Below are 14,686 nucleotides of genomic sequence, written 5' to 3'. Positions count from 1 at the left end.
TTTATTGGGCGAGGAGGAGGTGCCAAAAAAGCTTCTGAGTAGCATAAATTTACATCGACGGGGGGACTGAGCCTTCATCATGGAACAGATAGCACTGTCAATTTCAAGGTCTGTCTCATTCAAATTAGAGGAACCTCATCCCTAGTGAGGCGGCTGGCAAAATAATTTGCCGTAACATCCTGTAATGATTGCGAAGAACTTTTGGATTTGGAAGTGATACAACTTGACATCGACGCGAGACCTTTTGTCGGGAGTTTGAATAGATAGCGAGAAGCCACTTAACTTTACCCGTATTGATAAATAAATCAACGGGCGGGTCGGAAACCGAGCCTTTTATATACACCTCACACGCTGAGAAATGTGGTGTGGGAGGGCGGAAGTGTGGACAGGGTGGGGGGGGGGGGAGAAAACTAGTTCTTGTCTGGCACAGCAGCCCCGGCCTGATTTCATTTTATGTGCTGTCAATCAGCCCAAAGTATCTGAGCAGACAGAGAGTGAGAGAGACAGAGAGGTTGGGAGGGAATTTGTCATCCTGGGAACAAAGGAACACAAAGACCTATCGGGCCAAACAAAGACGCGGACTCTGGATTAACAGAGAGAGACACAAATATAGACCTCTGATAGCGAAAGCTTTTCTCTCGGGGACGAGCATAAATCAGCACAAAAGAGAGTTACGACCTCAGGGGTTCGGTCGTGACATTATAGCCTGAAATATGGCAGTGGAACAGGGAGCCATTCCGACGATGTCGGGAACCTCTTGGACTGACGGTGTCACACGTTTTACAGCGATATTTAATTTGACGATGCTCACTTAATAGCGCGTTAGCAGAGTCTGAAACACCGCTGTGTCTTCTGTACAGTCACATCCATCTCTGGTACTATGATTCACTTGAAGTTATAGGAAGGAAAAATGCTTTCAGATTGATGATGGAAAATAATAATCCCCTGACATCGTATTCAAGGTCAAACTGTATGGGTTCAACTCATGTTATACCTTCTGAAGGAACAGTATAGAAACCGGAGAAGGAACGTGAATGTATGCGGTGGAAAACCTTTTGACAGAAGCTATGTTTATATCGCCAAAACTAAATAGTGTTTAAGAAAAACCTTGTTTAAAAAAGCTCTCAAATAAATATAAAAAAAATATCTTTAATGCCGTAAGATCTCACTTTTCCAGAGGTTCAAAAATGTCACTGTAGCTTTAGGAGACACACTATATATACAATTTGGCCGTAACAGTAAACAACAAAGTTTCAATCTTCCTCAAGCGTGAGTGATTTCACAAAAGTTAAGAACGCTCATTCCCCAAACAATCCTAACCCCAGATCTACAGTGGACGCATTCTGAATCTTGGCAATTTACACACATTTAATTTAATCACATAACATGTATCCCTTTGACTTTGTTCTTTAAGACTGTCAATATGTTTTTTTGAAGGTAAATTATTGTGTTGATTTAAGTGTGTCTTAAATAATCTAGGACCTCTATCATCAGTATGTGTCTGTCTGTCTCAAGAATGCTTGTTTTTTCTGAAGCTAAAATCTTGTTAGAATAACCAGGCCCACTATGCTGTTATTGGACGATAATTGATGTTTGTCAACGCATGTCATCAACCCAGGAAGTCTTCACCTCCAAGGTATTCCTTGTATAAACAAAGCGGGCGGGATTACAGCTGGCTGGAGGAGGAGTAAAGCTATTGTTACCACAAATTGACTCGCTCTCGTAACCTCTCGTTCGCCCACATTTCAGAGGAACTTCATGCTGAGGGACTTACTGCATCTTGGAGAGGAGAAGATTTCAACATTTGAAACGTGTGAGTGAGTCAGAAAAGTTAAAAAACAATAGATTCCATTTAAGACTTTAAAGACAAAGTCGTCTACCAGAAGATTTATCAATTTCTCATTGAAGAGAGAAAGATTGCATCTAAGACTTTAAAGACCAAGTCATCTACCAGAAGATTTATCAATTTCTCATCGCTCTTGATCACTAAAGGAGTCCATCGGATCAGCCAACTTTCAATTAAAACAGCTGATTTGAAGTCTTCAAAGACGAATGAAAGGAATGAATAAACTGTTCTGATTGCATTGACCCCGGATGTGCGAAAGGTCAGCCCCGGCGTCGCACAGGTACTCCTGATTACCAGTCCAGTTCTGGTGTCAAACACAATCGGCGACTCTTGTCACGGACTGATTGCCTGCATGAATGATCTTCGCAGGTACAACTTGACACATTTGAAATCTGTACTCCAAATTTGTCTTTGGTAAATATTAACAAATACTATTTCCTTATCTAAAAAAAAGCTACTGATGGAAATGTTATATGGTTTGAGTCTGGTGCTGTGTCTGGTGACTGGTGGTTAGTATGCATCAGGATAGTGTACGTACTAACTAGTACTCAAATTCTCTACAGATAGTATGTCTCAAATCAAACACTGCCGCTACGTACTAACCTGAAATGATGCAACAGCTTCTTCTTCTACTAGTATTTAACGATGATTTCAACCAGCTGTAGGAACAGTATCAACACCTGTATATATATATATCATACACATCATATATATATATATATGACATAACTTTCGTTTACAACGTCAAAGTCACTAAGCTGGAGCCGTTTAGGGTAGACAGTTTCGATCCTCACTCAGTTTTATGGGTATTTTAGTACGACAATTTAGTGTGCATGGCGTACTACATTTCGCATACTAAGAATTGAGACGCACTTATGCACTAAAAATTTTAAATTTAAGTACACAAGTATGCAATTTGGGACTCGTGGAAACACATTTAGAGTCAGCAAAACCCTTTATATTCCATTGACCAGTAGGAACAAGAATACACATACAATGAAGGGTCGTTCTTTACCATCTGCATGACGCCTACAATATTTATAGGTTGAGTAATTTGCCTGCAGGTGTGTAAAGTGCATGTACGCATGCTAATAGGCAGAGGGAAATTGCATTAGTTTGTAATATTTAAGAGTTGATCGCAGAAGTGTGATACATATTGATATTTTGTTTGGAAGGAGAAAATATAAAATATTCAAAAGAGCTTGTTTATGTATTTAGATACAGCTCCAGTGTTGCTCAGGGAGAGACATTGAGGCGGTAAACACAAACAGTGTGGGAGAAGGAGAAGGAGGTGAGAGGCCTCTGACCCTTACTGGCCCCGTCAGGCCCTCGCAGGACGGTGCACTCCTCGATCTGGCCGAAGGTCTCAAACAGCCGCCGGACGTCATCCTCGCTCTGCTGCTTCCCCAGCATCCCCACAAACAGCTTCCTGTCTTCTGGATAGGAGGAGGAGGAGAGAGGAAGAGGGAAGAGAAAAGAGACAAATGCTACAACCGATGGTTCTGCTGGGCTGAAAGGAACATGTGCGAGTCAAACCCTCCTTTTATCAGGCTGCTGTGTGGAGCTCAAACTGCTGCTGTTGTTGTTGCTGCTGCTGTTGTTGTTGTGTTTGTGTGACATTCCAATTCCGCTATGATGGAGATATATATTCCTCCTGCAAGTAACCTATTTAAGTCTGCTCTTTGATACGGATGATGTTCGCCGTGTTATGGGATTCTGGTAAAAGGAATATCTTCACTATTATGTCGTCTGGCTGTTTCTGTCGCAGTCGAAAGAGAACACGGAGCCGGAACAGAGCAGTACATTGTACTATCAGGGAATAACAGAATCCATTTCATACCTGTAGATAAACATGCTCCTGTAATCCTGTTTATTACTGTATCAGGTGATTTTCCTTTCTTTACGCTGGCTTTTTTTCTCAATTATTATTGGATTTACCTCTGGGTCATGTGCTGTAAATCAGGCAAGTTCCTTGATATCCATATGTCTTGGTCTCAAAGTAAACATACTATATATATATGTATGAAGAGCAGAGATATATATCAGAGAGTTCGTGGGTGCTAAAGAGTTCTTGACCAAACTGCTCTGTGTCTGGACTAAGCCTGTTTTTTCTTAAGAACCAAAAGGCCGGAAACTATTGTGAAATAACTACACCTTTATTATTAGTGCTACAATAGCATTCATAGGCTCATAATATTCTTCTTAATCCAAGGAAGACTTTAAAATTAGAGCTCTGTAGCTCAAATATATGCATCCATACTTCTCGTATGTCACGTCCATCTTGGATTGAAGCATGAAATAATAAAACAAGTTTATAGTTTGCGCTTGTTTGTGGCAAACAAACATTGACAGTGCTATAAATTGTAAGTACTCCGAAAGTACTCGTAATCGCTTCCAGAGCATATACAGTCGCCTGTCTATACTGAAAGCGCTTGCGATATTACCCGGAGTACTTCCTGTCTGGATCACTTGTTACTCTTTAAACTTCTGCTACAAACAGGTTTCAAATACAGACTTGTTTAAGCTTTTCTGGGACAATTCCTCTGGTTGAGATTTCAATACAAGTTGGGCATAGTATTTAGATGTTTTTCAAGCGTCTCTTTGAAAGGAAAATAATACCAACGCTTAGTCGACATGAGGTTAAAAGTGCTCAAAAGTTGTTGGTCTTTTTTAGCCAGTAGCAGCACAATTTTCGGAATCTGTCGCGATTGGCCGAAATACAATGCTAGCCCCCTTTTTAGTCCATGCAAGCATGTATTAGGGATAATCAAACATTTCAAACTAAAATACGGAGTCTTTGTGTTTTCCATTTAAAGTATTTCTCACAGTTTTGTATCTTGTCTCAGAGCAACACCAGGTACTTCGACTGGTTATGTTTAAAGTTTTGAATCCAGGGTTTGTAACTAGAAATAAATGCTTCTGATGTTGTGAAATATGTAATAAATGAAGTTTTTTTTTTTAAGTTTAGGAATGTATCAAGTATCGTGAGTCTTAAGGGAAAACACAGATTCATATTTGGACATCAAAAAGTCCTTCATCTCAACCTACTCTGACTTTTCCACCTCACTGGTGGTCTTCCACCTCATCTTGAACCTGAAATAGCCATCGTTGACACACAATGTCCAACACTTCCGCTTCCCTCAACCATCTGGCCTCCCTTAATTTGTCTCCTGAAAACTGTGACACACCTAGTTAAAATCATGCACTTCTTCTTCTGTGAGGATTTCCAATCAAGTTAGTCTCCTCCACCTACCCATGTCTTCTTTTTTCCATAAACCTTTACATGATCAAACCTTCCACCCTCCCAAACATCTCCACATCAACTGTCTTTCTAATAACATGATTTCAAATCTTATCTTTTCGAGTCACTCCCGTTGGAAACGTCAGCGTCCTCCACGAAAGATTCATACATTTTTAAACAAATTCGATTTTGTGTTTAAATTTCTAAAGCAGGAGCAGGACGATGTTGGAGGATAACCCCTGCCGAGCAAAACCTCCTCTGTCTTTCAATTTAAAGATCAAATTATATTTCAAATATACTCCTGGTGAAGTTGAACAGCTGAACTTTTTTAATTAATCTTCTCGGCGCCGCGACTCGACAGAGCATTCGTCTTCTTTCCATATTTCACATTATGCATTCCTTTAGTCAGCTGTGTTGTGGAATGAAATGGCTCTGAGCAAGAGCCCAGCGCCGGCGCTGATGGAAAGTGGCAGGAAGAGGAAGACGATTGTATTGGAAACGACACCGTTGATCTTCTTGTGAGTCGTCTGACTGGCTGGGAGCAGGTGAGGAGTGGGGAGGAGCGCAGGGTGAGAGCGTCACCTGGCCCGGCGCAGATGTGACGCCTCCTGTGCCTGCCAGGCCCCATTAGATACAGCTGGTCCAAAAATAAAGCATCAGAGCGTCCTTTAATGCAGACGGGAGAACTCAGAAGTGAAGTTCAACTAAGACAGTTGGTGGCTGCGACACACACACACACATGAGGAACTTTGCTTAGTTTTTAATCAACTTTATCGTTTAGGACTGAACACCAATATTTTGCTGATTCTACCTGAGGGACCTTGAACATGATGTTTCACATTTGTTACAGCTATTTATAGCACAAATACTAACACAAATAATATTTCCAATTTACAGGCAACTAATGTATAGATTAAAGTGTGTCTTAAATAGATGTTGGACTCTATTGTACTCAGTATGTGTCTGTTTTTACAAAACGATCTTTTCTATTAAATATTTACATTAGAAAATCTGCTTAAGCCCCGCCCACTGTAAAAATCTTTCCTTGACTATTTGAAAATCTTGTCGCATTGATTCAAATTTATGTTAAGTTATCTTTAGAAAAAGGAGAGAAAAGAAAAAGGCGAGAATGAAGCTCGGACAGACCGAGCAAAGAGAATACTTGCTTCTGAACCTCTGATTTAAACACACAGTTTTAGATGTATGTATATTCTGAATTCTTTAAAAAGATACAGACAACTTAATCAGGCCTCCTGGAGAGCAAATTTGTGTTCGTAAACAAGGTTTATTTTGGGTCATCGTTTCTGAGAGTGTTGTTAAATTGCATTTTTGAGTTCAAGCGAAGAAAAACATGTAGTAAAGTGATAGTTCACCGAAAGTTCAAATTATATTTCAGGCTTGTGTTTGGCGTAAGCGAGTGTTTCCATAAAAAATACACATGTAGCTTGATCTGAGAGACAGGGAGCTTCTGCTACGAACAAACATAAAATATACAGGATTATTTTGTTTACTAATGTTCAGGCTTTAATACAAAAGGGATATTGCAGAGGAGCAGTATTTGGATGTCCTTTTTGACAAAGATAAAGACAAAGAAAACATTCACTACATTAAAATGAACAAACATTTTTGTCAATAACTCTAAAAAGAAAGTGATCCCGACCCTTAGTCGACATGAGGGTGAGAAGAAAAGTTTGAGGTGAAGTATCTCTTAAACATGTGTTTTTAAGGAAGCAGTTGAATTTTCATTGGTAAGTTCAACTGACTTCGGTGTTGTCAGTGTGTATGTATTTACATTTCTGAGCGACCACATGAAGGGAGTTGGCCGTTCAGTTTTAGCCCAAAGAATTGGAGTCGGACACGGATGTGGACACGAAAACAAAAAAAAAGAAATGGAAACCGTCTTAACCCCTGCAATGAAAATGGTCAAGTTGAGCAGTGGGTGACGAAGTGATTGTTAAATCAATAGAGTCAGTTGCGGAGTGTCTTCAGTTGTTGCAGTCGGCTTGTGTTCCTGCTGTTGTGTCTCGCACAGCAGGGGTTCTCAGCCCCTCCAGCTGAGACTGATGCAACTGCTCGTTACCGTGTTTCTCTCCTGGAGCTTACGGACAGGAAGCGAGACCCCCGAGGAGATCGACGGAGATAAGCCCCTCAGTGCAGGTGGACAAGACATCTAGCTAATGCTGGATATCAGTCGGGGAGGAACATTAAGTCAGAACTGAGCAGGTGTTTGCGGAAAAAAAAAAGAAAAAGAATGAGGCCGACCCTGGCTCGTTACGACAAAGGTGAAATCTGACGGAAAAGCCATCAGGAGCACTTCGACTCGACTGTCCGGCCATCTTTTACGATATCACTGATGTGTCTTTGTTAAATGGGAAGAGTGCGGTTTTACAGGCCTCCCGCAGTGTGTTAATGTTTCGGGACAAAAGTCTCATCTCGGTCCTGGCCTGAAGAGATCTAATGGCGGCTTTACAAGGCTAATTAACAAGCCATGAGCGAGGTAATGAACTTTCCAAATGTGCTGGCAAACGCAAAAATAAATTACACCCTAGTGAAGGCATTAAAGGAAGTGTGAGTGTACTTCAGCGTCTTCCTCTGGGAGAGCCATGGTGAGAAATGAATCCGGAGCCGCTATCTTTTCATTGCCTGACCCTACGACGGTCTCAGTTGGCCCACTTCGCGCCCTGGCCGGAGTATGGATTGCTATTAATTTGTCCACTTTGCATCTGTCTCCAAAGCAGCTGCTATCGGATTTCCCTGAGACCCTTCCCATCTCCGACGACCACTCGTACACCTAAATTGGCATTTTATGAATATGAATGCGTAACTCGTAGCACTCCAATCGCTGGAGAAGATGACTCCACGACTGTAAAGAGTAATCCATTAAAAGTTAAGAGGCTGGAAAAGAGAGGGATCTCAAGTTCAGTCATCGCATCGAGAGGGGTGGGGACCTTCCCATGAACGCAAAAGGAATGATAAAATGTGTCGAGCTCCGGATTTGACCTTTAAGTACTCTTTGTTTGAGAGGAACCGATTGTGTCCCTTAGTAGAGCAAGAACTGAAGAACATTTTAGCTTCTCTGAACGAGCTGAACTTTTTAAACCCACTCTCTAGACTGAAGTGCCTGCGAAACCTGCATTAATCTCAGCGACAAAAGCCAGGACCAGAATATTTCACCAGAAGATCTATCGAATTCAGATTAAAACATTTTATGGATGAGGTCCCGAGAAAGGCGAAGTGTGTCTTTCTATTTTTAGGGGGCACTTATCCCTCCATATATACAGTATCTAGCTTAGAGCCAGTTAAGAATAACTTTTGCCAAAGTGGCCATTTTTGTTGCTGGAGTTTGCAAACAGAAAAGAAAGTATGAATGGATCTTTCAGGGTATGTTGGAAGTCATTCGATGGATTTGATGTGAATGTAGAAAACTATTTTTGTATCGACTTTACCAGAAGCTATAAGCCTGATGGCTCAGTGTGAAAGACACTGTGTTACATGGCACATGTGCAGTGAAACAACACAATTATCTAATCGGGGAGTTTGTTTTATTGATGTAATTGTATCCCTTGTTTCACCATGATGGACGTACGCACTTCCTGGAAGGTTGTATACCCTCAGTTTAGGTGCTTTTGAATTCATACTACCTAAAATACCAGATAAAAAAAAGAATGTTAACCAGATAACCAAATTTTTCCTCACAATTGCCGAAAGGAAAAAACAGTTTGAAAATCATCTTTTTTAATATGTATTATATGTGGAATATGTTTCATTAAAATTAGACCTTTTCTTATTTACAAGGAGGCTGAGAGTTCTGCCCCTTACAATTGTCAAAAAAAAGCTACAATTCTTGTAATCTCACTTAATTTATCTTATTAAGGCTTTATTTAATTTATCTTATTAAGGCTTTAATTAAATCCCTTTTTTCTTAACAAGAAGGAGCTGTATCGCCTGCAGTTCATACAAAACTCTGCAGCCAGAATTCTGAGCCGCTCTAGTAGAAGAACTCACATTTCTCTGATCCTTAAATCTCTTCACTTGCTGCCAGTTTCTTTCAGGATCAACTTATATTACTTTCAGCTATTCATGGTCAGGCTCCTCTATATATCAGTGATCTGATCCAGCCTTACATCCTTGACTAGCTGCTAGCCTAGCACAGTCCGTCATCATTACAAGAGGGACGTTACAGACAAGCTGTATTGATGTAGTTGCATGTTTTTGAGTGTCTTTTTGGACGAAGATGGAGACGACAACCATTAGCTAATGTTAGCCATTTTTTTTCTAGAAACTATAAAAAGAACTGATTACTCTGAAAAGAATACAAACCCTTAGTCAACATGAGGTGAGTAGAAAATTAGTTAAATTGGAATTTTGGGTGAACTATCGCTTTAATATTCATTTGGTGACTTGTTCAAGGTTCCCTTCCCCCTAAACGTCCTATTTTGAGATATTTTGTTGAACGCTTTGGTAGTATATATGATATTACGTTCAGGGAGGCAGAAACTCAACGGAACACTGTGGCATTTTTCTTTTGACTAATTACTCAAACATTTTTGAAATCACAGCGAATAGCATTCATAATATTTTGAAAAAACTCTGGTGGTGAAAACATTTCCACGTCCAAACTGAAGTCATATATTTGAATGCAAGATCAAAAGAGTTAACAAAACAGCACCGTCGTCTGACAATGTCTCAAGAAGCCGCTTTCATTTCAACCAGCCAGGATATTAAAAATTAATGGATTTTGCACAGACATCATATGCTTCCACTGATTGACGTGTCTCTCTCCAGGATAAAGTGCTACTTGAGTCGTAGTCGGCGGTATATGCATGAAGATTGTTCCTATTCTCTTCCACCGTCCTCCCTTTGACTCTCGATTGCTCGCCGTTTCTCCACTTTATTGTCATCCTTCAAAGATGCTCTTTCTGCGGGCAACAAATCACTCTCTGTGAAGTCTACTTTTCTAAAGTTTGCACTTTTGTTTGCCAATAATGAGAATATTCTCTTTAAAGAATGCTCGTGTGTTGTGGTAAATATGTTTTTTTTTAAAACGTGATTCTATCACTTACAGCCTGCTGGCAACAGTCAGTGAAGCTTGCTGGTAGTAAGTGTTCAGAAAGCACGGACAGCTGCATCCAACGATAAAAGATGCCTTCTAGGCTGCCGGGTGCATTTCACTTGCAGAGTAATGTTCCAGGCAGCAACACAGAGAAAGTTCTGCTTCTTATGGACTCATTAGAAAAGCCGGATTCTGGTGCGTCGCTGCCTGCGAGGCCCGCAGACCGACACTTGTAGGCGTTGGAAACAGCTTTTTTTTTGATATGGAGTTTAGTTTCTTTCTCATCAACTTTTTGTCTCAGTTGGCTAAAGGACTTTCTTGGAATCAAAGGGGAGGCATTTTTGCTTTCATGGCAGCCTTTAACATAAAATTGACTTCGCAAATACTGTTGGCTTCCAACCATTTTTAAACATTCCACTTTGAAAAGAAAAGTATGAGCCAAGTACTTTGATTATATAGCCTGAAATGAACGCGCAAAGAAGAGAGCGCTGCCCTAAAGAGATGTTAGTGAAAGCCACACATTGGATTGGCTGTTTTGTTAAGCAAGAAATCACATTCTCTCTCTTGCAGCATCAGTGATAACAACGGACCAGACAATGTTGACACACAACGAGCGAACCTGGCGACTCTACCTTCTCTGAATTCGTGGGATAGATTTTGTGGAAAAACTTTGTTTGCAACAGTCCAAAAACCAACAGAGGTCCTCCAAACTTTTTATTGGTGACTTATGATCCCTTTCCTTGACTCATCTTAGCCTAACTCTACTCAACTCTACCCAGTTTGTGTTGTGCTTCCACCATTGCGTTGCATCGAAGCAGAATATATATTAAACTGCAACTAATGTGATAATTTAAGTGTGTCTTAAATAGATGTTGGACTCTATTGTATCATCAGAATGTGTCTGTTTGTACACAACTCTCTTTTCATTGAAATATTTACATTATAAAAGGATCTTTAGCCACGCCCACTGGAAACACTTTGTTTTTCTGAACAAGCTACTTGTTTAATATAACCACTCCCACTCTGCACTGATTGGTCAAGCCCGGTCAAGGTTTTTTCACCACGTGTCATCAATCCTGGAAGTCACCACCTCCAGGGGACTCGTTGTATAAACAAAGCGGCACGTGATTACAGCTGGCCATTTGGTGAGATTGGAGACTCGTAACCTCTCATTCACCCAGATCTCTGACGGGAAAGAACTTAATAAATGAATTACTTCAAAGCATGGTCATGATGAGGGACTTACTGCATCTTTGAGAGGAAGACTTCAACATGTCTCTGGTTCCAACTGAGCCAAGCCATGGATAAAAAAGTGCCAACTACCACTGATTGGTTAGTGAGTAAGAAAATAAATTAACCTGCCATTAAAAAAGGAGTTGTTTAAATAAAGAGTATCGCATGTTGGTCTGAAAAAATGATAAACCACCAAGTAGATTATGTTTTTGACAGCATTAATATGAATGTTTTGTAACAAAATGATTTTAATGAAATTCAAGGAGATGTTAAGTGAAATCCAATTAATATCCTTACAATGTTTTTATTATCATCACGTCAGAGTTAATGTGTTAATTTTAATGAACTCTAGTTGACTTCAGGTCGTGCCTTCAAGACACCAAAATTGTCGAAATCTTACTAAGCTGGGTTTAAGCCTGAAAATCTCGAGCACCGTGGCTCCGAGCAAACACGAGGGAGCAGCACCTCAAAGTTTACATTAAGTCTCTTTAAATGTAGCAAGACAGATTGTTAAGTGGAAGTAGCAGCTCGCAAATAGCGAACGCCGCGGAGAGAGTCGCATTAAAGAAGAATCATGGCATCTTTTTCACGGGGTGATTGTGCTTTGATGACAGGATTTGCTTTCAGTGTCTTTTGAAGAACACTTTACTGTGAATGTCAAACTGACTCAAAGCTATTTCATGGTCTAAAGGAAGTGTCTGTCGTCAGTCGTGAGGTTGGGAGGCATTTTTAATATACAATGGAGGATTTAATAGAAACTACTACACAATCTCTATCAATTACAAACAATGGAGATTTTTTTGTTCACTGCCAAGACTATTTTTGCATGTTTGGCAAAGTGTGTTTAAATGCTTAAAGCTACAAACAACTGCAAAACTAAAGAGCAAAGTGGTTATTAACCCATCATTTCTTTGTGTCAAAGTCAAGGTCACTACTTGTTATCTTTGGAATACAAAATCATTTTAACCACAAAACATATAGAACACAATCATTTGTGTGGGCTTGGGCTTAAGTAGTCCACTAGAGAAGGATATAGTTTCAGTCTGTGAAATAAAAAAAACAGTCATTTACCTAATATTTTGGTATCTTTGTCAACATAGACGTTCATGGAAATGTCGTCACTTAATAGAGACACAAACAGTTTTCCTTCAAAAAAGAAAAGTTCTCTTCTGTTGCCAATTCTTTCGAGCCAAGCTCTTCTCTTCAAGTTCTCTTTTACCAGATCGAGAAACCCTACTTCCTATTTCTTGTTGAACTTTGACATTAATCATCTTCTATCAGCTTTAGCAATACATTTTTCTTTCGACTTGTAATATTTAGACAGACCTTCTACCTTCTCTCCTCTTAACTTTATTAAAGATACTAGATGTTTCACTGTCGATGTTCCTTCTTGATGGCACCAAAAGCTAATACGGTGGTTCCAAAAACGTATTAGCAGAGCCTCTGATGGCACTTAAAAAAACACTTTTCATCCCAACCAAAAACATGCCTGTAATTGTCAAAGTCCATTATTCTGTCTTGAGGGGTTCCACTCTCGTAACCTCTCGTTCGCTGAGATTTAGGAATGGGGGAGAACTCTATAAAGTAATAAGTTCAAAACATGGTCATGATGAAGGACTTACTGCATCTTGGAGAGAAGATTCAACATTTGAAACATGTGAGAGAGTCAGGAGAGTTTGGTTTTTACATTATTTGACCTCCAAAGATTACTAATAATGACTCGATAAGACATGATTTAGCAAATGAAGTTATGAGATCTTGACAGATATTCAATGACACACAAGGTCACCAGATACATCAATGGTAAGTAAGTAAATAATTATTTGTAAAGCACCTTTCTCAGACCAGGGTCACAAAGCGCTTTAACAATCAGAAACAATACACAGTTAAAATATATACTTTAAAAGGTCGAGACAACACAGAGATAAACACAGCACCCTCAAGAAAATTAAGAAAAAGTCTGCACAAATAAAATATTAAGTAGACTGCATCAAACGCAAAGGGAGAGGAAGATCGTTCCAAAGCTTAGGAGCAACAGTCTGGAAGGATTTCTCTCCTCTGGTCCTGAACCATATTCAGAAACCATCAGTAGATTCTGATCCACAGACCTCAGAGCCCGAGCTGGGGTGTAAGGCTGGATCAGATCACTGATGGAAGGTCTGACCATGAATAGTTCTGAAAGTAAGAACCACAATTTTAAATTGATCCTGAAAGAAACTGGCAGCCAATGCATAGTTTTAAGGATAGGAGAAATGTGAGTTCTTCTACTAGAGCAGGACAGAATTATGGCTGCAGAGTTTTCTATTAACTGCAGGCGATCAGATCCTTCTTGTTTAGACACAAAAATAAACTGTTGCAATAGACCAAACAAGTTGCAAAGCAGTAACAAACAACACAATTAAAACTACATATCTTACTTAATTGAATATTAACTCAATGATAGTCTAGTAGTGCCGCCAAAGATAAGCCCTAAACGTACAGTTCTTGCTTTTCTCTTTGTGTTTCCCATCAATTTTTAGCAGGTCTTTTCAGCTACATTACAGTGTATAAATGCTCATAACCGCCAGCACAGTGGGATCATTTCCCTTCATTTGCATGTAAAGTGAATCCCGCCTCTCTCCGGACATCAAGAAAGTCACTCTCGAGTGTCCCAAGCCATTCGACCCGGCGGCGGCGGCCATTGATTTTACCCACTGGGTTCGGACATGACAAGCACAGGCACAAAATCTTCAAGGTCCTGTCAATCTCAACACTCCCTGGCCCGGGTTCTGAAGAGCAGCAGGTTAGCAAGGACAAACACTTGACCCGCTGATAAAGTTTCCCTCGGGCAAGACGAACAAGTTATTAGAACCACATTGGGCTCAATAAAGCGCAATAATGATGAACCTGTGTGAGTATATAGAGTTTGACTGACACATGGTGGAAAGAAAAATAAATCGAAGTTGGAGGTAGACGACTAGAAGACACCTTATCGGAGTTAATAAAAGGAGAAGGTGTTGCTGGCTGACCCGTCATCTCTTCTCTCATCTCCACTCTTACAGCACTGAGTGACTAGGTAGAGCGGGACCTGGCGCCAAGATTGTGTTTAGATAATGGCCGTCCACAATCAGAGATAATCTGGGCCCATCTTTTCTTCACAGACATTGTGGCAGACAAGGTCAACGGGAAAAGATTCCTGTTGAGGAGAGGAGGCGATAGGGACGGGGCGGCTCCGAGATGATTTACTGCTGAGATTCACTCAGCTGCCTCCATCACCCTCCGTTAACTTCCCCGTCCTGTTGTCTCTTCGCCTATTTCGCTCTTCTGTCGCTCA

General features: G+C 40.3%; 1 protein-coding gene across 1 annotated transcript in view; it reads right to left on the bottom strand.

Annotated features, from left to right (window-relative positions):
• The window catches only part of celf6 (CUGBP Elav-like family member 6), a 233,279-nt gene that overhangs the window by 64,279 nt on the left and 154,314 nt on the right, over positions 1 to 14,686 (bottom strand). Inside the window, exon 4 of the mRNA XM_087793539.1 lies at positions 3,154 to 3,282. Within this exon, the coding sequence (XP_087649665.1) occupies positions 3,154 to 3,282 (129 nt within the window). The remainder of the gene's footprint in view (positions 1 to 3,153; positions 3,283 to 14,686) is intronic.

Source organism: Callionymus lyra, chromosome 6, assembly GCF_982586985.1.
Source record: "Callionymus lyra chromosome 6, fCalLyr1.hap1.1, whole genome shotgun sequence".
Classification (NCBI taxonomy): domain Eukaryota; kingdom Metazoa; phylum Chordata; class Actinopteri; order Syngnathiformes; family Callionymidae; genus Callionymus; species Callionymus lyra.
This window is presented reverse-complemented; position numbering and strand designations above follow the sequence as displayed.